Source organism: Equus przewalskii, chromosome 19 (assembly GCF_037783145.1).
Source record: "Equus przewalskii isolate Varuska chromosome 19, EquPr2, whole genome shotgun sequence".
In the NCBI taxonomy this organism is placed as follows: domain Eukaryota; kingdom Metazoa; phylum Chordata; class Mammalia; order Perissodactyla; family Equidae; genus Equus; species Equus przewalskii.
In genome coordinates, this window is record NC_091849.1 from 62,491,864 (window position 1) to 62,514,770 (window position 22,907).

A 22,907-nucleotide genomic window follows, 5' to 3' on the forward strand; every position below is an offset into this window, starting at 1 on the left:
GTCACGTCCTTCCTGGTGAATGGGATGTAGGGGAGTGTTCCTCATCGTTTCTCCTTGACAGCCTGGTTTCCTGTATACAGTTTCAATATTAAACTTGTATAATCTTAGTAACTGTTGATATGTTAATAGGATTATCTGTGATGACTGTTGCATGATATGATGTATATGGAGCATTTATACAGAGTTTGATACCTAGTGGATAGTCAGTAAATGTTGGATTTGAATCTAAGTCTTGCATAATTAGACCCACAGACAACTCTGCAGTTGAACAGCAGTAGAAAAGAGCCTGGTTGGAGATAAATTGAAGTGTGTGGAATTAAGGTCAGGTTTCTGAAATCTCTTGACTCTTACTGTGTCTGCCAGAGTGAGCCTTGAAGATAAAGATAAACGGATACTGTCCCACGTGCAGTGTTCGTTCACCGAGCGTTTCGGCTGTGCCCTTTGACTGGGTCTTTGAAGAGGAATGAGACGTGGGGCCTGCTCTCCCAGTGAAAACTGTGGGATTGTGTTTGACCAGAGCACTTAGCAGATGTTAATTCGCTCTCCTGTGACTCGAGAGCCTTGTGTGTTCTGCTTTTGCATCAGTACTTCATGGAATTCCCTGGCAGTTCCAAGGGTATTAGAGATGGGAGCCCTGAAACTTAGAAGGATTCCCAGCTTGGCCAGAGCTGCCACGGTGCCAGGACTCTCACCGACATCGGCCAGACTCTGGAGGCCGTTGTGCTGCCTCTCACGTCAGATGTTCGTCTTGGTGTGCTGGAGTGGACCATGAGGGGTTTTCAGAAGCTCCTGTAACTGTTCTCGATGCCCCTGGCCAGAGCGCTTTCTCTGGCTGCCCTCCTGTGGGCCTCCCTGGCTCCTGCTCAGCCTGCCGGGACCCTGCAGAGAGGAGGAGGCATCTGTGGAGGCGAGGCTTACAGGGCTCCTAGTGTTGAGGTGAAGGAGTCTTGGATGAGTAATCTAGTGTAGGAAGGTTGGCAATCCATATTTGTTTTACTTCATCTCATTTCATTTCAAAATTCAGTAAGAAAGCTGATCTGCTCCGTGCCCACCTGTGCGGATCTCAGAGTAGTTGAGATGTGTGCTGACGAACGTTTTTGCAAGGCACATTTAAGAGACATGACAGTTTTGTTAACATGTTGATATAGACGTTGAAGAGATTGTCTTATAAACACCTTTTTAATGTGCCCTTGATAACTGAATTTCAAAAATAAAGCAAAAAGCGTTTTTGTTTTCTTTTTCCTTCTAATTCCTTTTTAAGAGACCTGTCCAAGGTTCCGATGGGAGAAGACTTCCTCCTCCTCATGTTGCCTGTTTTATTGTTGTGAAATTTTTCTGAATTTTAAATAGTTTTTTTCACTTAGAAGTTGTAATTGATCGCCTCATGAGGGTTAACTTTTTGATGTAATTATTGTAGGATGTAAAAAAAGGATAAATTCTATCCAAATGTTTGATACAGACACTTTTCTTTGTAATATGGTTTCCCTTTCTATTTTCATTAAATTATTAATTTTATAAGCAAAGATTACTAGTCTGCTATTACTCCCCGCATATTGTCAGATTAAAATGTTTTTTCCCTGTGAAAATTCTGCTCAACCATTGTATAGAAGCAGTTTTCTCTTTCTTGTTTATTTACTGAAAATTAGTTGTTATTTGGAATTTTTTTTTCAGTGGAGACAGTGATTTCACTTCTGTGGATAAGGCACAGCTGTTGGTGATTGCTTTCTTTTCTGGACTTTTATCACTTGTCCCAAATTTAGGCAATTATACTTTTGACTGTTTTTAACTTAATTGTTAAAATATGCCTGTATGCATCAGGAAACAAAGGTTTTAACCTAAAATAAATGTTTCTCTAGTTTTCAAAAAATAGTTGAGTCCAGTTTCCAGTCTGGCCTCCACACTGGAGAGATCTTCAAGTCGTCATCCTGTGCTGACAACAAGTAAAAAGCCGAGCATGCTGAAAAGTCAGCGTCTCTTCCTGGCTCCTTCCTAAAAGTGGGGTCACGCGGCAAACCGCAGACTCTGGTGTTGGAGAGACCGACAGAAGAATACAGAGCGTCACGAGTCCAGTCTCAGTCTGTGGGTGCCAGGACTGGGGCAGGCAACCCTGAGCTGACTGACCGACTGTGGCTGGAGGCTCGCATGCACGAGGCTGAGTCGAAAACTCTGGGGGCCTCAGTCGTGCGGGGAGTTCCCACACTTGTGTGACCTTTACCTCTAGGGGCTCAACACAGTGACCATGGGAGGAAAATCTCCTGGTGCTTCTGGCAGGGGAAGGGGAAAAGGAACCATTTTGAAATACACCAGAGCGTTCTGTTCTTCTTAGCAAGGTCTGCCTTCAGAAACTGTTTAACTAGAGCTTGACTGACCTGGGGAGGGGAAGGAGCTGACGTCAGCCAGCCATCTCTGGCCTTTCCCGTGAGAGAAGGGAAGTCCCAGCTCCAGCCTACTCTTGGCATCCTGTCTCACTGAGGAGGAGAACTGAGAAGATGTGTGAAGGTCACAGTATAGGGGCAGGGGCTCCCTGGAAGACTGGGACCTAATCCTGGACTACAGGTCGTTTCCCCTCCCCAGACCTACCACCACCTTTCTAAAGGCCTGTGCACAGCAGTTACTGTGTTTACCCCGTGCACCGTGCCCGCCTATCAAGAAAAAGTGCCAAGGCGTACGAAAAGGCAAAAAAATAGGTGAGGTTCTTAAATTTCACAGTGAAAATGTTATCCAATATCTGAAGTATGGTAACAGGCTGCCAGCCGACACCTTGTGAGATGTAAATGTAATTAGAAAAGCATGTAAACATATTTTCATATGTTTAACTGAATGTGTAAAACACATATGTATATGTAGCTTAATATGTAAATGGCTTAAGTTACTCCATGTTAGGATTGAATAAACTTACTCGTTTGCATCAAATCTATGCTAAATTCTCTTAGTTTGAAGGTTCTGATGTTTTTGTGGAGGGGATATCAGTCCCAGATGATACTGTTCCCCAGAGCTAAGGGACAGAACTTGAGACTGGTCCCTCAGCTGAGCTTTCATCTTATGGCAGACCTCGAATATCCACATTCAGATTCTTTTAGAATTCACATGAAGGAGCATTGTACTGATTACTGACATTTCATATATGTTTGTGTCCCTTGAAAATATTTTAAATGTAGGTTGTAATTATTCTTTATATTAAACCTGGGTTTAATGTCTCTTTACCAAGTTGATGTGAAAAAGTTTGGGAGGGGGGACTCTTCTAAGTTAAAGGGAACTTAAGAGACATAACCAATCATAGTGCGTGGTCCTTGAGAGGATACTTTTTTCTTTTTTATAATTTTATTGAGGTCATAATAGAAACTAACACTGAAATTTCAGTTGTACATTATTATTTGTCAGTCACCATATATATGTACCGCTTTACCACTTACGCCCACCCCCCAGCTACTTCCCCTGGTAACACTAATCTGTTCTCTTTGTCCATGTGTTTGTTTATCTTCCGCATATGAGTGAAATCCTACGGTGTTTGTCTTTCTCTTTCTGGCTTATTTCTCTTAGCATAATACCCTCAAGGTCCAGCCATGTTGTTGCAAAAGGGACGATTTTTGTCTTTTTTATGGCAGAATAGTATTCCATTGTGTGTGTGTGTGTGTGTGTGTGTGTGTGTGTGTGTGTGTATGTGTATGTATGTACACCAAGTCTTCTTTATCTATTCATCCACTGGTGGGCACTTGGGTTGCTTCCATGTCTTGGTTATTGTGAATAATGCTGCAGTGAACATAGGGGTGCATAAGTGAGAGGATACTTTTTTGAACAAGACCTTTACAAAAACATTTTTTTTGGAAGTGCATTTGTGGGAAATAGAATACATATTGAATATTAGGTGACATTGAGAACTTATTGTTAATTTGGTAGGTGTGATAATGATATTGTGGTTATGAGGAAAAAGTTCATATTTTTTATAAGTTTATACTGAAGTATTTAGGGGTGATGTGTTGATGCCTGAAATTACTTTAAGATACTTCAACATTAAAAAAGATGAAAATATGGCAAAATATTAACAATTGTTGAATCTGGGCAGTGGATGTCTGGGTATTTATTATACTATTCTTTCTGTATTTGAAAAATTTTGGTAATAAAAATTAACAAAGAAAAGATTCTAATTTTTGTGCCTAAAACAAACTCAAACAAGCTACCAAAAAACGGGGGACCCGTCTGCATTTAAAAATGTTCTCTTCACTTTGGTTTGCAGGTTTTTTTTTTCCACTTGGAAGAATAGCATCAATTAGCTAGTCTCCACTGACAGTGTATGTCTGGATATTTCTGTATGCTTGTACTGAGTGACTGCTTTTCAGCCTGTGTCAACTATTCTGAACATGCTCCGAGTCTGTGTAAACATACCAAGAGAACAAAAGAAGTTAAAAAAAATTCAAATAAACTGTTATTGCAAAGACACTGTGATTAAGGAGTAATTAAATTAGCTGTTGGCTCTTTATGGTAGACCCCTAATCATTTTAGGATGCTGGTCAGAAAAGGGTAATCATGGAGCTGTTCTAGCTTTGTCTGGCTGTTTGAAAATGCAATAATGAATGTTCCTCTAATTTTACTTCTCCATCATCCTGTTTTCCAAGAACACATTGAAAAGAACTGCCACAAACCATGAAGATACACTCGAACATCTAATATCACTCATGATCTGGATTTTATCCAGAGGTTACTTAAAGAAGTATTCATTTCACAGGTATTTTCTGAGCACCTGTTATGGCACCTGTTATGTTAAGGCACAACTGCTAATTGCCGTACGAATTGAAGTTCTGTAAGGTGTGTGAATCCTGACCCCAAGGCTTTCTGCATTATTTAGGACTTTCCTTTGGAGGGGATAGAAACAGAACTAGAAGTAACTTCAGCAAAATAGCACTGGGCATTGGTGTTTTTAATCAGAAGGGAAGGGAGGCTTGCCTCCCAGGACTCAGTTCTTGACCCTCTCTCTGTTTGCATTCACTCTTTTGCTGGTCTCCTCTTGTCTCTTGATTTTAACTATCGATTCTAAGTTGACTCCCAGATATGTATTTTCAGGCCCAAAGACCTCCTCCCAGTTAACTCCATGCTGGTGTATCCAGTTGCCTGTGCTTGTTCATTCAGCAGCTCCAAATTAGCATGTCTTAATTGAATTCTTGAGCTTTCTCATCTAAGTATGCTCCTTGGGCAGTCTTCCCTATCTTACTCTGCCCTTTTGCTCTGGCCCAGAACTTTGGCGTTGTCCCCATGCTGACTCCAGTGGTCTCCCAGCTTTGTTCTCACCTGCTGTGGTCTGTTCTAACACAGCTGCCAGGGTGATCTTTGAAAAGGTAAGTCAGATCAGTTAGATCATTCACGGCCATACCTGAGACCGCCGTTGTTTTTGTCTGTCAGAGTAAAAGCCAGCGCCCTTGCAGTGGTCCACGCTGCCCTGCTTGCTCTTGAGGGTCCTCATCAGGCTTCTGTGTGTGTGTTCACACTGCTCTTCCCAATCCCCGGGGTGTTCTTCATCCAGACACACATGCATGTGTGTGGTGGGCCTCCTCACCCGGGTTAGGTCCTCACTCAAATATGTTATATACTTAATTTTGTTAAACATTTGTTTCCCTTTCTAGAATGTAAGAAGTCACGGATTTTTGTCTTTTTTGTTCTGTGCCTAGAATATTTCCTGGCACATAAGTATTTGTTGAATGAGTAAATGACAGGAGGGGGAGGAGCATGCTGGGCACAAGAATAATGTATATTGCCAGTTTAAGACACTCTCTACAAAAGATAAATAGCCATAATACAAGCAATATGAAAATCTAAGTTATCTCAGTGGTCTTAGAAATACTTCATAGGTGACTATGACTTTGGTGGTTTTCTTTCTGGAAAATAAGACCTCACCCAATATTTCTCTTTTTCTAACTTTCTTCTTTAGCGTATGTAAAACTTTGTTTAGTCAGATTTATAAAAGCCACTGGCTTTGAATACTGTCGTCATATATTCTTTTTGTATCTTTAAGTTGAGGTTGTTTTAGTAGGGCCTCAGCACAGAACACAGAACCCTCCCCGTGTCTTGATAGGAATGCTTTCATGCGGGAAATCAGGTACTTATGAAAGCCCTGGGAGGGGCAGAAGCGGGGGCTCCAGGCTGAGCCTCCAGGAGTGACTCCCACATCGCGGCAGAAGAGGGGGCTCCAGGCTGAGCCTCCAGGAGTGACTCCTGCATCGCGGCAGAAGAGGGGGTGCTCCAGGCTGAGCCTCCAGGAGTGACTCCCGCATCGCGGCAGAAGAGGGGGTGCTCCAGGCTGAGCCTCCAGGAGTGACTCCCACATCGCGGCAGAAGAGGGGGCTCCAGGCTGAGCCTCCAGGAGTGACTCCCACATCGCGGCAGAAGAGGGGGTGCTCCAGGCTGAGCCTCCGGGAGTGACTCCCGCCAGGAGCCTCTAGCCCTGAGGCTGTTGCTGAACTGTTGAGTCTAAGAAAACACCAAGTAGGCTGTGATCCAGGCATTGGAAAGCTACAGCTACCTTCCAACACCTGGATGCTGGCGACTGGGGACTGGAATGTGGGGGTCTCTCCGTCATCCGTGTCAAAACTCGTCTTCACTCCCAAGAAGCTAGAGACTAGACATTCTGTGATCCTCTCTTCCTGCAGAAAACAGCCAAAAAGGACAGGAAGATCGTTTCCATCTCATTTTTGCTTTCAAATACCGCACGAGTGCATCTAATTGGTAGAAACTAATTCTTGTTCAGAATTCTAACTACAAAGGCATCTGAGAAACAGAGCTTTTTAACTTTCCATCTTCTGAATACAGGAAGGCACACCAGAAATTGGGTGGAATAGAGGTTGTGTGAGCAAATCAACAATATCTCCTGTGGCTTCTGTCTTAGCTAGTTGCACCAGAATGAGTACAACATCCACAGCTTGACCTGGAAAGAACTAGAAAGTCCTCAGGCAGCTGTTTTTTCTGTCTCTGTCTTTGGCTGTCTCTGTATCTCTGGGTCTGTAAAGTGTGACGCTTGTCATCTGCTTCATTCTTTACTGACTTCTTTCCTTATTCATTTGATTGCCTTTGCCTCATTAGCTTCTCAGTCTATGTGACCTGCTGTGTGGCTTCCTATAAATGGTTGTCTCTTTCCTTGGGTCATATTCTGTTCTCCTGGTGAAAGGACCTGGCCCAGCGTGGGCCGTATGCTCACCTCTGGTCGTTTTGGTTTCTAGGCGGGAGGCCTGCAGGAACAGCAAGTACAGGTTCCTTTTCCATGGCTCAGTGCAGGCGAGTCTCTAAGGAGAAGGGCTGGTATGTACAGTTACTGTATTAATGCAAGATGTAGAGGAAAATTTGATTCAAAACACTGATTAAGTGGTAAGCTTTGAACAGGAGAAAAAGATCAGGAAGAATGTGGATGAGTTTATGAGGAAAGAAAGTGAGAGGGGTCTGAAGTGTGACGGACAATTGGGTGATGAAGTCACTTGCTGAAAATAGGATGGTAGGACATTGCGGGGGAGTCAAGGTTACTCTGCACAGCATGCTTGCTAATAGTAAGTATCCTTAAGTAATTTTAAAGTATTTTAAACTAATCTGCCCCCTCATTGATGGATATTTGCTTTCTGACTTTTGTGGTTACAAATAGCCCTGCTGTTAAAGTTTTATGTGCACATAGTCATTTCCTTGGAATAAAATCTCATATGTGAAAGGTGTAGTTAGAGTAAGCCAGGTGGAAGCCTGTTTGATTTGTATTGCCAGAATGTTGGCCCAGTTGACCTTCCCACCACTATGTATAAAGAGTGGCTGACCCTCTGCAGCCCAGCCTGTCCTGGGTGTTCGTGATTTTGAAAAGTTTCCTTAATATGGTCAGCAAAAATGGTATCATGCTGTTTTATTTTGCATTTTATTGATACTTTTAAAATTGAACCTTTTTAATATGCTTATTGGTCATTTCTATTCCTTTATGATTTGCCCCTTCATTTTGGGGATGGGGTTGGCTGGCTGTTTCACATTTTTCTCTTGACCAGTCTTTGGGCCACAGCACAAACTTCTGGGCAGCATTCATTCCTCTGAGTGTGGTGGTAGGCCACACCAGTGACCCCTAGATTCTGTAAGCCCATGAGTAAGTGACAGTTGAGCACCTGGGACAAACTTTCAGTCTCTGATGTACATCTTTTTGTAACTATGAAATTATAGAAAGTTTAGAGGTAGAAGAGACCTTTCATAGTATCTGGTCTAATCTCCCCTTAGAGGTTGGACAGATCGAGAGAGGCTGAATGACTTGCTCAGAGCTTTCTGACAGTGAGAGACCATGAGAATGAACCCAAGTTGTCTAGAATCCTTTCTGTTGCTCTGTGGGTCCACAAATGAATGTGTTACCCTTGACCTTTATGAAAGGTAACCCTCAGCCTGTTAATTTTTTCATTCTCCTTACATTTAGCCATTGTCCACTGTGAGAAAGGAGGTAAATTCTGTGTTTTTATGCTTAACCGTACTGTATCTATGTGTTGGCAGAATATTAAAAAAAAAATTAGTAATCAGAGTGAAGAATGATTACCTATTAAGTATTTACTTAACCAGTTTATTTAAACACAGAATTGGCAGTCATGTAAGCATGTTTCAAAACTTGGAATTCTGTTTGTTGATGTGTCTGCAGTGTCAATTAAAGGCAAATCTTATCTCATGGAATAAATCTGTAAAGAGTGTCGCGAATAGTTTAAAAGAGAGAGATTTGTAACTGTTGAAGATCTTTGTGCTTGAGAGAGAAGTTCTGCAGGTACGCGGTGCTGAGCATTTGTGAGCGAGGACACCAAGTGGAGGAGGCTGAGACATGCTTGCTCAAGCTTTTCAGCTTCTGAGCTGGACTTGTGAATCAAGCTGAGTTACCTGAACGGAGTAAGGAATAGGTTTGAGAAGGCTAAACTTGAGGACAGTCCGCTGAAACAAGGATTCTCGAGTCTTAAAATTGTCTCATTTTGTTTTCTCTTTTTATCTTGAACCATCTGATGACTAATGAATCGTTACATGATTCCCACAGGTTAACTTCTTTGCCAGAGTAAATCAGCATTTGAAAAATGGCAGGGGAATGCTATATTGTAGAGTTTGTTAGTTCCCTGAAGAACCGTGTAAGTTTTTCGGTATCCCTATGACATTTTGAATTTATTTACATGTTTATCATCTTCTTGAGTTCAGCATACATATAATAAAAAAGAAGAGTTACATAGTAACTTGCCCTCTGCAGTGTTCTCCGCGATTGAGCGTCGCTCCGCTGTGGCCTTGGGAGCACACTGGCCTGTGAAGGCTCGCCGCTCCGGGTCAGTCTCAGCTCTCCTGTGGCTGCCTCTGGTTTCCTCCTGCTCTTTCCCTCCCTCCCTCCCTCTTCCTCTCTCTTCTCTCTGCCTGCCTCCCCTCGATCCTTACTTTCTTGGGGCGGGAGTGTGGTATTTACACTTTCCAAGCCTCAGTGTCATTACAGTAAAATGGACGTACCTGTGTCACAGGGTCGTGAGGCTTGACTGAGCTTGTGAAGTCATGTTGGGCACACAGTAAGGGTTTGATAAATGAGTAAGAGTTTGATAATTATGTCAGGTCTTGTTTTTGTTGTCTTTAGCGCTCATAGTTATTTTCTTACTTTGCAGGAAGCGTTTGTGAGTTGTGTTTTTTGACAGACAGTGTAATTGAGCAGATTCTGAGCCTAGAGCCACACGAGAGTGCGTTATGGAGGCTGGGAAGAGAAGGAGCCACCGTTACTTTTTTACCCTTTGTCTGCTGGCCCGCTGGCCTGGCGGTTCCTGAGAGGCGTGTCACCAGCCCTGCCCTGCCTTCAGGAGCTTCACCCCAGGACACAGGCAGGCCGCCCGAGGAAGGGTCACTCAGGCGCCAAGGGAGCTGGGGGAGGGAGTTGGTGAGAGTGGACGCAGTCCTAGAGGGGAAGAGCAGCCGAGTGGTGCGGGTGGGCAGAGGCCGGTGGCAGGTGTGTGCGTGTGCCTGCTGTTCCCTTCCTGGGGGCCTGCGGGCCAGGCAGGCGGTAAGGAGCGGGGCACACAGGGGTGCTTCTTGACTCGGGGGTCACCTGCGTGGACGTTTGCCAGCGCAGTGTAGATCGGAGGGTCGATGGCCACGACTGGGGGGCAGCAGAGCGAGGGAGAAGCATTGCAGGAACCTGCGGGGAGCAGAGGAACCTGGGCTAGAGGGTGTAGGGAGGGGCGTGGTCGGGAGAGTGGACGTGGGGGCTGCAGAAGGGCGTCCGTTCGGGCGTGCTGAGCGCACCCCACCGCCCGCCCCGCCTCTGCACCCCAGCCCCCGCGCCCCCGCGCCCCCCTTCCTCGCGCCCCCGCGCCCCCTCGCCCCCGCGCCCCTGCCCCCGCCCTCGGGAGGCGGAGCAGCTTCTCTGCTGCCTCGCGGCGCGCTGTTGCCGTGGCAGCTTTGCCATGTTTCGTGGCTTATTTTTCCTGCAGTTTAGTTTTGAAACACATGCTTTATTTTCCCACGGAGTTGTGAGGAAGATGATTTAGAGTTTACTTTGCAGCCCAGGGAATGACGTGAATATATCTGTCAGTGGCCTTGAAAACAGGGCTTGGCTGACATTTCACTTGGCAGGGTTGTTTTTTGTTTGAAGGATTATAGTTACCTCTGGAGTAAACTGATGAAATTAACGAAACCCGGGTTCCGGGGAGAGCTGTCCGTTTGTGTTGAGCCGTCTGCGCTGGCCCGTCGGAGCGCGTGCCTTCCGTGCAGGAGGCGGGCTGGGTCCCGGCGCGCCCGCTGAGCCTCCTCCGGGGCTGGGCCGGGTCTCCGCCGCGTCTGCGCTCGGGCGGCGGCTCGCAGTTCCTCTGACGGCCCGCGGCCGCGAGGGGATGTTGGCAGAAGATGCGGGTGCTGTGGGAGGGAACGTGTTCTCTTGGGGCAGCCGCACGCTGAGCTGCTCTGCCGCCAGGGCGGGGTGCCGGAGGGGGAAGTGCTGGCCCGCCGCGTGCTGGGGGCCGTGTCCGCGGCGTGCCTGCGTCCCCGGGGGGCGTGCCTGCCAGCCCCGCCCCGGGTGTGAACCGCCCGTGCAGCCGGGCCTTCCTCCCCGTGCCCCAGCTGCACCCGGGCGGACGGCCGCGTGCTGGGGCTGCGGTGTCGGCCGGGGCCGGTTAGAGAAGGCTGCCGGTCACAGGCGGTGCAGGGGCGGTGCCACTCTAATTGTTCAGTTTTAAAGACAAGGATTATTATTTTCGTGAAGTAATCATTATTCTTACATTTGTAATGAATTTCTTTCTTGGCCGTGTATCTTTTTCACATAAAAGCAGTTTATCAATAAAGCACCGTAATTACCTAAGGCAATGTGTTTAGTAGGACTTTAGTTTAAGATTTTTTTGTACCATGTAATTTAACGTACCTTATACATATTTATTGCCAAATGATTACAGTACAGTTTTCTCAATGTAGAGCACTGAGCATTTCTACTGCTGTCAATCTCTGTTTTGAAAATTAAATTTAGGTTAAAAATAGTGGTCATATTTTCTCTGTGCCTTTTAATGGAGGTGATAGCTTCTTTGCTCCTTTGTGTGTACGGTAGGAGAACTATAAATGAGAGCGTATGTAGGGAGACTTAAGACGTGATGACTCTGTGAATCATAGTTTAATATATGTTGGTTGATTAACAAAATAGACACTTTACCCAGCTTCCTCTAATGGTGACGTCTTGCAAAAGTATCGTCATGTGAGCGTGTGTGTATTTAGTTGTATACGGTGTTGTCACGTCTAGATTCGTGTGTCTGCTGCCACAGTGAGGTAATGTACAGCTTCGTCACCACTGGGATCTCTTGTGTTGCCCACTTACAGCCACACATGTTCCTCCTGTTCCTCTCCCTCCCCTGTCCCTGATCTGGCAACCGCCAATCTGTTTTTCACTCTAAAATTTTGTCATCAAAAAATGTTATATAAATGGAATCATACAATACTTTTGGGACTGGCTTTATTCACTCAGTATAATTCTTTGGAGATTCGTCCACATTGTTGCCTGTATTAATGGTTGTGTTCTTTGTATTGATAAGTAGGATTTTGTGGTATGTATGTGTGTACCATAGTTTGTTTAACCGTTCACCCATTGAAGGACGTCTGGGCTGTTTCTAGTTTTTGACAATTACCAATAAAGCTGTACGTTTGTGTAGAGGTTTTTGTGTGAACACAGCTTTTCATTTCTCTAAGTGCCTAATAGTGCAGTTGCTGGGTTGTATGGTAATTGCGTGTTTAGAATCATTAAAAAACTGGCAAACTTTTCTAAAGTGGCTGTATTATTTTACATTCCCACTAGCAGTGTGTGAGTGCCCCAGCGTCTCCGCAGCTTTGCCAGTATTTGGTGGTGTTACTGTTTTTTCTCTTAGCCATTGTGTTAGATGTGTAGAGATAGTGATACTGGTTTTGACTTACATTTCCCTAACGGCTAATGATGTTGAACATCTTTCCATGTGCTCAGTTGCCATCTGTATATCCCCTTGAGTGACAGATCTGTTCAGGTCCTTATTTTCTAATTAGATTTTTTTTTACTGTTGAGGTTTTTTAAATAGACTTTTTTAGAGCAGTTTTAGGTTTACAGCAAAACTGAGTAGAAGGTACAGTGATTCCCGTATACTCCCTGCCCCCACGCCCGTATAACCTCCCCCATTATCACCATACTCTTGAGCTTTGCAAGTGCTTTGTATGTTCTGGATGCTAGTCTTTTGTCACATATATGCAGATATTTTCTCCTGCTTTGTAGCTTGTCTTTAGCATCCTCTTCATATGGTCTTTTACAGAGCAAAAGTTTTTCATTTTGATGAGGTCCAGTTTATTAATTTTTCCTTTCATGGGTAGTGTTTTTGGCAAGTATGAGCATCCTTTCCTAACCCAAATCATGAAGATTTCCTTCATGTTGTTTCCTAGAAGTTTTATAGATTTATATTTAAGGCTGTGATCCATTTTGAGTTGCCTTTTGTATATGATATAAGGTGTGGATCAAAGTTAATTTTTTTGCGTATGGATATTCAGTCGTTCTGGCACCATTTCTTGAAAAGACTCTCTCTTCTCCCCTGAATGGCCTTTGCACCTTTGTCAGAAATCGTTTGACTGTATATGTCAGTCTACAGAGGCGTACCTCGGAGATCTTGCGGGTTTGGTTCCAGACCACTGCAGTAAAGCGAATATTGCACTAAAGGAGTCACACAGTTTTTGGGTTTCCCAGTGCATATAAAAGTTATGTTGACACTACGCTGTAGTCTGTTAAATGTGCAATAGCATTATATCTAAAAAATAATGTGCATACCTTAGTGTAGAAATGCTTTATTGCTAAAAAAATGTTAACCTTCAGTTGAGCCTTCAGCGAGTTGTAATCTTTTCTGGTGGAGAGTCTTGTGAAAAACCATGTCTGCGAAGCGCAATCAAGTGAGGTGTGCCTGGATTTCTGGGTTTAATTAGGCTGCATTGATCTGTTTGTCTGCCTTTATGCCAATATTACGCTGTCTTTGTTAGTCTGTCTTTATGATGAGTCTTGACGTCAGGTAGTGGAAGTCCTCCAGCTTTGTTTTCAAAGTTGTTTGGCCTTTTCTAGGTCTGTTGAATTTCCCTAGGAATTTGAGAATCAGTTTGTCAGTTTCTGCACGGTAGTCTTCTGGGATTTTAGTTGGAATTGCTTTGAGTCTGTAGATCTATTTGGGAGGGAATTGACATCTTTAACAATATGGAGTCTTACAGTCCATGAACAAAGTGTATCTCTGTTTATTTAGATCTTATTTAATTTCTCTTAGCAATATTTTATTGTTTTCAGTGTACAGGTCTTGCTTATCTTAGGTTTATCTCTAAGTTTTTATTTTTAAATGTTGTTGTAAATGGTATTTTTTAAATTTCAATTGTTTGTTGTTGGAATATAGAAATGCAGTAGATTTTTGCATGTTTGTCTTCTATCCTGCAGTGTTGCTAACATCACGTATTTGTTTTAGTAGCTTTTTTGTAGAGTCTATCAGATATTCCACCTAGGTGATTGTCATCCTCCAGTAAAGACAATTTTTATTTCCTCTTCAATTTGGATGCCTTTAATTTCCTTTTTCTTACCGTATTTCACTAGCTAGAACCTTCAGTAAAATAGAAGCGGTGAGGATGGACTTGCTTGTTCATAGTGTTAAAGAGGGGAAGCGTTCAGAGTTTCACCCTTTAGTATGATGTTAGCTAAAGGTTTTTCATAGATGATTTTTATCAAGTTGAGAAAAATTCCCTTCTATTCCTAGTTTACTGAGATTTCATTTTTTAATCAGAAATGGATGTTGGATTTTAGCAAATGCTTTTTCTGCATCTATTGAGATCATATAGTTTTTCAGTTCTTTAATATAGTGAATTATGTTGATTTTGCACTTTAAACTAGCCTTCCGTCCTTGAGACAGACCACACTGGGTCATGATGCGTTGTCTTTCCTCTGTTCTGGGTTTGATTTGCTGAAACTTTAGTAAGAATCTTTGCAGATCTTCATGAAGGGTGTTGATCTGTAGGTTTCCTTTCTTGTGATGTGGGCTGGGCTGCCCACCCCCCAACCCCAGGCAGTTTCCTGAAGAGTTTGTGTAGAATTTGTATCAGTCCTTAATTGTTTGGTAGATTTCCCTAGTGAAACCTTCTGAGCCTGAAGTTTTTTTTGCTGGAGGTTTTTAACTACAGATATATGCAGCTGCTTTTAAGATTTTTCTGTTTGTCCCTAGTATTTTTTTTTTAAGATTGACACCTGAGCTAACATCTGTTACCACATCTGATGGGCCATGAAAGGTGAGATTTTCTAGTCTGTCTGGTGGGCACAGACAACATTGCTGCCTATTTTGAGCTTTAAGATCGTTCGCTCTAACAGTTTTGGGCGGTTCTTACTGTTCCTCACATGTGCGCGTTAATCGGTACATGGTGGAGTACTCACAGGAGACCTTCTGCAGATCTAAGGACTTCTCTCTGCGTCCCTCCCCTCTCTTGTGCGCTGCCTTCTGACAGCTAGCCCCCTTGGTCTCTGTGGACTCCCAGCTCCGTCTCCTTGAGTCGGTGAGATCTGGGCAGCTCCCGGCTTCACCTTCCCTGTGCTGTGGTCTGGACTCCCTGGCAATGCGCTGAGTTCATTGTAGGCCCCTCACCCAGCTTGTTTTCCATCTCTTGATTTCCAGTCTCTCCCGGAATGTTATTTTGTGTTTTGTTTTGTTAAGTTTTTTTAGTCAGTAGAGTAAATTCCATGTCTGTTTCTTCATATTGGTTGGAAACAGAACTCAGTATAGTATTTTATTAGAAAAAAGGCATGAAAAGAAAATTACTTTTAAATATGTTTCTTTTTATTGAAACAAACTTCTCCTAGTCGCTTTGAAGAGAATAGTTCTATTTCAATTTCTTTGGAACACCTGTCTTCAGGACATACTTAGAGTGACTAACACAGCATAGGAGAAAATGACAGAACTGTCGATGGCCAGTCCTCTGCTGTTCCGTTGTCAGTTCCACGCCTGACTGCTGACTGACTGGGTGTGCTCCTCGTGTATAAATCTGATGTTACTTTGCTGACTGCTGATAGCACAGATTTCTTTCAAGTCAAATTAAAACATTTCATTATACTCTGTAGCATATTATTAAATATTTCACATTTCAAAGATCATCTTCTATTTTGTACTGTTGAAAACATGTTTATATAATTATAGATAGCTATTCTCAAACTGGTGCAGAATTTGGCTTAGACTTTGCATTTTTCGTTGCTAAAAATGTAAACAAGGCTAATGTATTCCACAATGATATTTGTTAAAATCTTCATATATCAATGTTTCATTGGTTTATTACTGATATCAAAGACATTGTATGGGCTAAGTCAGCCATTTGCATTATTTGTGAACTTGCGAGACAAGAAAGTAGTTGAACTTTATAGATAATTCAGAATATCATTTTAGCCAACAGTTTCTGCTTTCCCCATATAAAGGCTTTTGTTAAAGCAACAGTTCCAATGTATATAGAGACACTAATTATTTAAATTATTTTTTTCTGCTTCAAGCTGAAAGCTGGTATTAATTGAGACAGACAGATCTAAAGAAAATGAAGAAAAAGCAAGTTACTTTTGGTTCTGTGTAGTTAACAAACAGGCATAGACTCTGAATATGTTGAGTATTGAGTATATGCTTTTTCTTATGTTGTGGTTTCCTTCATTTCACTTGCGTATTCAAAACTATTCAGTGACTCCTTTATGCTCATAGTTATGAAGTCAGATTTGCGAGTCAAGGCTCTCGGCAGTGTCTTCAGCTTGTGTGTTCACTTATGCTGTCCTGCTTTGCTTTCTGTTGGATGCCATGGCTCACAGATATGGTGTGCTTCCCTATCCACATGTGTGCTTGGTTTTTATTCTACTAGAATAACCTCAGGGCCTTTGCGCTTGCTATACTGTCTGGAACCCTTTCCCTGGATATGCCTGAGTGGCTCCTTGCTTTAGGCCTCTGCTCAAATGCCATTTATCGGTGTGTGTTCTCTCACCATTGTCTTTAAAATAGCATCGCCTCTTTTTCTAAGCACTTCCTGTTCTCTTTACCCACTTAGTTCTTTTTTCTACCTAGCCTTTATCACACTCTGACTTCCTGTGTGTCGTATAACTTGTTTGTTTCTCTGTCTTGCTCCACTGGAATATAGAGTTCATGAGGGCAGGGACCTTAGTCTGTTTTATTTTCCTACTGGATCCTCAGCGTCTAGAGAGTTCTTGGCACTTTGAGCATATTTTTGATGACAGTGAATCAGTGAATGAGTGATTGAACAGTTAACCTTCTCACTCTTTTCTGCTCATCCATATCTCCTGCATCTTTCCAGGCCCACTTCTCGGACATACTGCTTTCATGAAGTGGCCTTTGAGTGAAGCTGTCTCGACCTACTTCAGGTCATCATGATCTTTTCCTTCTTTGAACTTGTGGTATTTTCCTATCAGTATGAGAGAGAATTTTCTAGTCGATCTGATTCATATAATTGGAGTAGGTGCAAGATGGGAGCATTCTGTTACTTGAAATGTTTAAGGAGTGGCAGGATGGCCTTGTCAGTAAAGGGGACTGGAGTTGACATATGTAGTTCTCTTTGTGCTAGGTGCTTGTATACTTACTTCGTGCCTTTAATTTCAAGGGACCCTAAAAGGGGTGGATGACTCGTCTTCCTTTATCGTTGTGGACACTGCCGTTTCGAGAGGTCATATAATTGGTCTTAGGTCCGTAGCCATACGTGTCTGACTGGTGCTTCAAACCTGGTCTTTCTTTGTAGAAGAGCTGTTATGCTGCCTTCACTGAGCGACTGCTTCATGAACTCGCCGTCCATTATGAGTGTGTGAAGTCTGGCAGTTGGCATTTTTACCTGAATGGTACAGAATGACAACACTTGACTAAGAAGACCAAAAGGTTTTGGATAATGGTGTAATTGCAAACGCCGGAAGGGAAGCAGAAGCACCAAACTTGGTCATTCTGTTCAGATCTTGGCCTGGTGATAAGTCAAGATTTTGACAACAGAGTTGGTGGATCTTATTTTGATTTCTGTAAGAAACATTTTTTGTTGGGCTTTATTGCTTTAGTTTTTATTTTTATATGATACAGGTGATCTTACTTAAAAGTTAAAATGAAAAATCTTAATTATTAAGCCAGTTTCCAGGTGGTGATAGCTACCATGTTTAATTAGGATATATATTAATTAAAAATTAATACTTATCAAGAGCTTGGGGCTAGCCCCGTGGCCGAGTGGTTAAGTTCACGCGCTCTGCTGCAGGCGGCCCAGTGTTTCGTTGGTTCGAATCCTGGGCGCGGACATGGCACTGCTCATCAAACCACGCTGAGGCGGCGTCCCACATGCCACAACTAGAAGGACCTACAACGAAGAATATACAACTATGTACTGGGGGGCTTTGGGGAGAAAAAGGGAAAAAATAAAATCTTTAAAAAAAAAAATACTTATCAAGAGCTTACCATGTGTCAGATGCTATGATTTATGTACATTATCTCATTGAATGTTTTCTACAACCATTATTGTCCAGTTTCTATTTTCAGCACCATTTCACAGATCAGGAAGCTAAAGCTGAGGGAGAGTCCAAACTCACACAGCAGTGAAGTGGTGGAGTCAGCAGGAGCCTCAACTTTTTGTCTCTGGGACACACTGAGAAAAAAACATTTCACACAGGCACTCAGTACATATATACGTGCTTACACACGTGTGGCTGAAATAAATGCTGCTCGAATGGTATTCACTCTTAGCACAATGTTGCACTCTCTTCTGTTCTGTACTGGTGTGTACCCCAGGAAAGATAGGACGTGTGATGGGTCACCGCCTGCAGTCTGAAGCTCTGGCCTGGCCGTTGTGCCGTCTTCGCCTTGACTGTACAGCAGTAGCCCACCTTGGCTTCCTCACGGTCATCCTGTCATGCTTGCGCCCCCTTTATCATATCTACCAACTTGTCTTCTGGCAGCAGAAACAAAAATATTGTCTTGTAGTAAAAAAGAGTCCTTTTCCCCCAAGTGAATTTTCATTTTAAGTTAAAAATATTGAACTAATAACTTGTTTTTAGTGAAGATCATGTTTACCGGTAACGCATATTTTGAATTTGCCCTTCCTCGTGGTTTCATGTGACCCAGACAAACCACATTAAACTGCTGCTGGCTGCTCAGTGATGATCTGATAAACCTGCAGCTTCTCTTTAAAATAGAGGTTAAGGGGGCTGGCCCTGTGGCCGAGTGATTAAGTTCTTGAGGTCCACTTCGGCGGCCCAGGGTTTCTTTAAAATAGAGGTTAAGGGGGCTGGCCCTGTGGCCGAGTGATTAAGTTCTTGAGGTCCACTTCGGCAGCCCAGGGTTTCGCCTGTTCGGATCCTGGGCGTGGACGTGGCACCTCTCGTTAGGCCACGCTGAGGCGGCGTCCCACATGCTACAACTAGAAGGACCCACAACTAAGAATATACAACTATGTACAGGGGGACTTTGAGAGAGATAAATAAAATCTCTTAAAAAAAAATAGAGGTTAAAGTGGGTCAGGTTATTGGTCAAATTGTACTGTCACTTACTCTGTTTGCTTCCCTATATGCTTGAAATATTTTCCAAATTAAAATTTTTAAAAAATTGTGTAACCCTATTTCCATTTAATAAATGCCTTTGTATTAAATGGAAAAAACTTTTCAATCTTTGTCATACCTCCAGATGGTGCACAGTATTAATCAAAATTAAGATGCCTGTACCATTTTCTGAATCATGTTATGAGTATTGTTAGAATTTTGGCATGGGTGTATAGTCTAATAATAATGGGATCTGGAATTCAGGAATGAAAGAGAAAAATGGAGTAATTAAGTTGCTAATGTATAGGCCTAGGGTATATTAAACCAGTGTTCAATAGAGTTTCTGGAATTTAATCCAGAATTAGGAATTAGAATAATATTAGAATAAAATTTAGGATTAGAAGTCTAACTGTTTTATATTTTGCCAAATATATTTGTCTTTCCTTGTTCTGAGTTTTCCTATGATCTTACCAATAGTTGGTTTTAGTTTATCAGCTACTATTGACATTACTGATTTCTTTTTTTTTTGAGGAAGATTAGCCCTGAGCCAACTACTGCCAGTCCTCCTCTTTTTGCTGAGGAAGACTGGCCCTGAGCTAACATCTGTGCCCATCTCTCTTTACTTTATACGTGGGACGCCTACCACAGCACTGCTTTTGCCAAGCGGTGCCATGTCTGCACCCGGGATCCGAATGGGTGAACCCCGGGCGGTGGAGAAGGGGAACGTGTGAACTTAACTGCTGTGCCACTGGGGTGGCCCCTGATTTCTTTTGTTATAAAGTGGTTTTGGTACTAACAGAGTAACTTTGTTCTAATTATGGTGTGTTGGAATTTAGATCTATCAGGTTTTGTTATATTTTTATCAAATCAACTTGCAATGTTTGGAGCTCTATTTCAATTTGACAAAATGAATAAACTTCATTTCCTCTCTGAATGTGTCCGGTTGTATCTACTCCCTAGAATTTTCCTGAATTATCTGCAACAAAGTATGTGATTTATTTCAATAACAAAAGGATGTTGAACTTAAATTAGTCATGCTAAATAAAAGCTGTATATTCTGATGTAAGCATTTTTTAAGTTAAGGGGAACGATAGGCGAATTTTTCCTCCTAGTTTCATTGAGATATAATTGACACAGCTCTGTGTAAGTTTAGGTTGTATAGCATAATGATTAGTCTTACATATGTTGTGAAATGATTACCACAATAAATTTAGTTAACACCCATTATCTTCTATGTGTTTTTACTTGTGGTGAGAACTCTAGGATCTCCTCTTACCTTCGTGTGTGTTATGCAGCAGTGTTCACTGGAGCCGTCACGTTGTAGGAGAATTTGTGCCTTTTGACCACCCGCGTCAATCCCATCCCCGTCCCCTGACCCCCCCCCCCCCCCCCAGCCACAAAGCTGCTCTCTTCTTCTGTGAGTTTGCTTGGTTTTTTTTTGATAGGCAACACTGATTGTGTTGAAAGTGAGTTCTGAAAGCCATTGAGAACATGTGGTCTTCTCTGCCTCTTACTGTTTCCATGGGCAAAAGAAAACAAAGCACGTGTTTTTTAAAGCAAGCTATTTTGGCATTAAAAAAAACCTTGAAAATAGACATCTGAAACCTAACATTAAAGATGTATAAATCTAACACATTTTCAAGTCACGTTTTTAGGTGAATTTGTTTCTGCTTGTACCATTTAAATAAAACTAGGATTTTGTTTTTTAAAATATACTAGGAAGATATATTTGGATATTGATTCTCATTTTTCCTGGGTACATCTTCTTAAAAGATTAAATACTTGAGGATTCTAGGAGGTGATATACTGAATTTTAAAAAGTTTATCTAATGTGTCTGTTCTGCTGTTCTTGGGAAAGAAAAAGTTAAGTGACTTGTCACTTGCTGATTTTCACAGAGCAGATTTTGTAAAAGAAGTGACTAAAATAGAATATTTTACTATTGCTCCTTCCCCACAAGCTCTTTTCCCACTATTTCTATTTTGTCTTGGTCAGTGGTACCATAAGTAAATATATAGTCTGCCATTTCAACATAAGAAATATCTTTGTTCAGTGGTAACCATGCATGTTAATATATGCAGCCTTTCTTCAGTCTTAAATTTATAAGGAGATTCTTGAGTCGAAGTTGGTTCCTAGGGCCTCATTCACTTTTTGCCCCTAGGCCCAGGCTGGTTTTGTATTCTGATAGCTTTGATCCATTTTTCTAGTGGTATTCTTCTCAGAAGGCTCTTGCGTTAGAGAATTTCCCAATTTTGTCTCTGCTGTGGAATATGTGCATAAATCTTTTTGAGGTTTTCTGAAAGTTTGTACTCCTGGAAACTTTATAAAAAAACAGAATTAATAAAATGAGAAGATAAAATCCAAAATGTAATAGATAAGTGGTTAGGAGAAATCTTAAAAATATTTCGGTATTACCAGAAGTGGAACTAGCAAAAGCTGTGGTAGGGAAGTGGTGAAGCTGAGCCTGGAGCCTCTAAGTGATGCTGAGGGAATCAGACTGAGGCTTGATGTGGTGGGTTAGTAAACCTGAGAAGCAGTGTTTGAGCCAGGAGGCTGTTTGGGAGGATGTTGTGGTAGTCTAGGACTCCGGGTGGTAGCTGACGAGATCCTGCACTGGGGCAGAGGCCCAGCTGCAGTGACATTAAAGTCAAAGATTTGAAAAAATTAAACAAAATTATTAGGATGTTTGCTTGATTGAATGGTTATGGATGATGAAAGAAAGAGAGGAGTAAGAATAACTTCCTTATTTCTCCCCTTAAGTCATTAGGTGGATAATGTTGGGGGAATCAGGAAGAGTAGAGTGTGTGTGTGTGTGTGTGTGTGTGTGTGTGTGTGACAAACAGGGAGAGAGAAAGAGAGGGAGGGGGGGAGGGAGGGGCTGAATGGAGAGATGAACTCCATCTTGGACTTGTTTGATTGGTGGTACGTTGGTACCCAAGTTGGTTATTAAGTATCTGACGCTTAGAGAAGAGATCAATACTAGAGACATGCCACATTTCCTCAATTATAAAAAATACTTTCTTGTGTTTCTCATCTTGAGAAGTGTCTCATAGTTAGTGTGTACCCTTAATGTGCTCCTTCTCCTTGAAATAGGATTATTTTATATCATATGTAATCAACGGAATAGCATGATTAAGGGAATAGAGGTTTTTGGAGTCAAAATCCTGGCCTCTTAACCGTAGTAGATGACATTAGCAAGGAAAAGTGTGGGATACAGAGAAGAGCACGTTAGTCTTAGAAAATGATTTGTTGCTATAGTGTGTGTTCATACATATTTTGTCACTCGGTGTTCAGAGCAGTCATTTGAATGTGGAATATGGTGGTATGTTTATTTTCAGATAAAGAAACTGATGTTCAGAGAAGTTGTGTACGGGAATATGTGTACAACTTCTATACAACTATACAAAAATGTATACAGGGTACATTTTTTTCTTAATTCTTTGTATTACAGCATCTGTTGAATGCTCGTGCATAAGTATTCTACTGTTCTCATTTACTCTTCATTTCTACACGTGAAAACATACAGTGAAATGGAGGAAACTTGATGTAAACTCTCCCCCATCCTTTGTCCAGAATCTTCAAATGTTAACAGTTTACCACATTTGTTCTCTTTTTCTCCTGTATATACACACATTATTGTTTTCTAAACTGTTTCAGAATAAATTATAGACAAAATATTTCTGTACCTCTAAATACTTCAGTGTTTATCTTCTAAAAACAGGACTTTTCTTACGTAACCACAGTATAGTTATCAAACTCAGTGTTGTTCTATCACCTAATCTATAGACCTTACTCAGATTTCACCAATTGTCCCAGTAACGTCAGGGATAAATTTTTGGTTTGTCAGGCTCAACAAAACTGAATGAAGGACAGTGTTGTGTAAATGGGCAAAGCTTTAGATTGAAGTCTGAGCATTGG

At 42.1% G+C, this 22,907-nt stretch overlaps 2 protein-coding genes across 6 annotated transcripts in view; one reads left to right on the forward strand and one right to left on the reverse strand.

The window, feature by feature from the left end:
• The window catches only part of SMAP1 (small ArfGAP 1), a 159,291-nt gene that overhangs the window by 13,212 nt on the left and 123,172 nt on the right, over positions 1-22,907 (forward strand). The gene's annotated exons all lie outside the window — the stretch shown is intronic.
• On the reverse strand, positions 8,536-17,277 carry LOC103561158 (uncharacterized). Its single transcript, XM_070585072.1, has 4 exons — positions 17,207-17,277; positions 10,604-11,055; positions 10,046-10,135; positions 8,536-8,859 (listed from the first exon to the last, which is right to left on the reverse strand). Exons 1-4 carry the CDS (start codon positions 17,275-17,277, stop codon positions 8,846-8,848), a joined length of 627 nt encoding a protein of 208 aa, XP_070441173.1. The 3' UTR covers positions 8,536-8,845.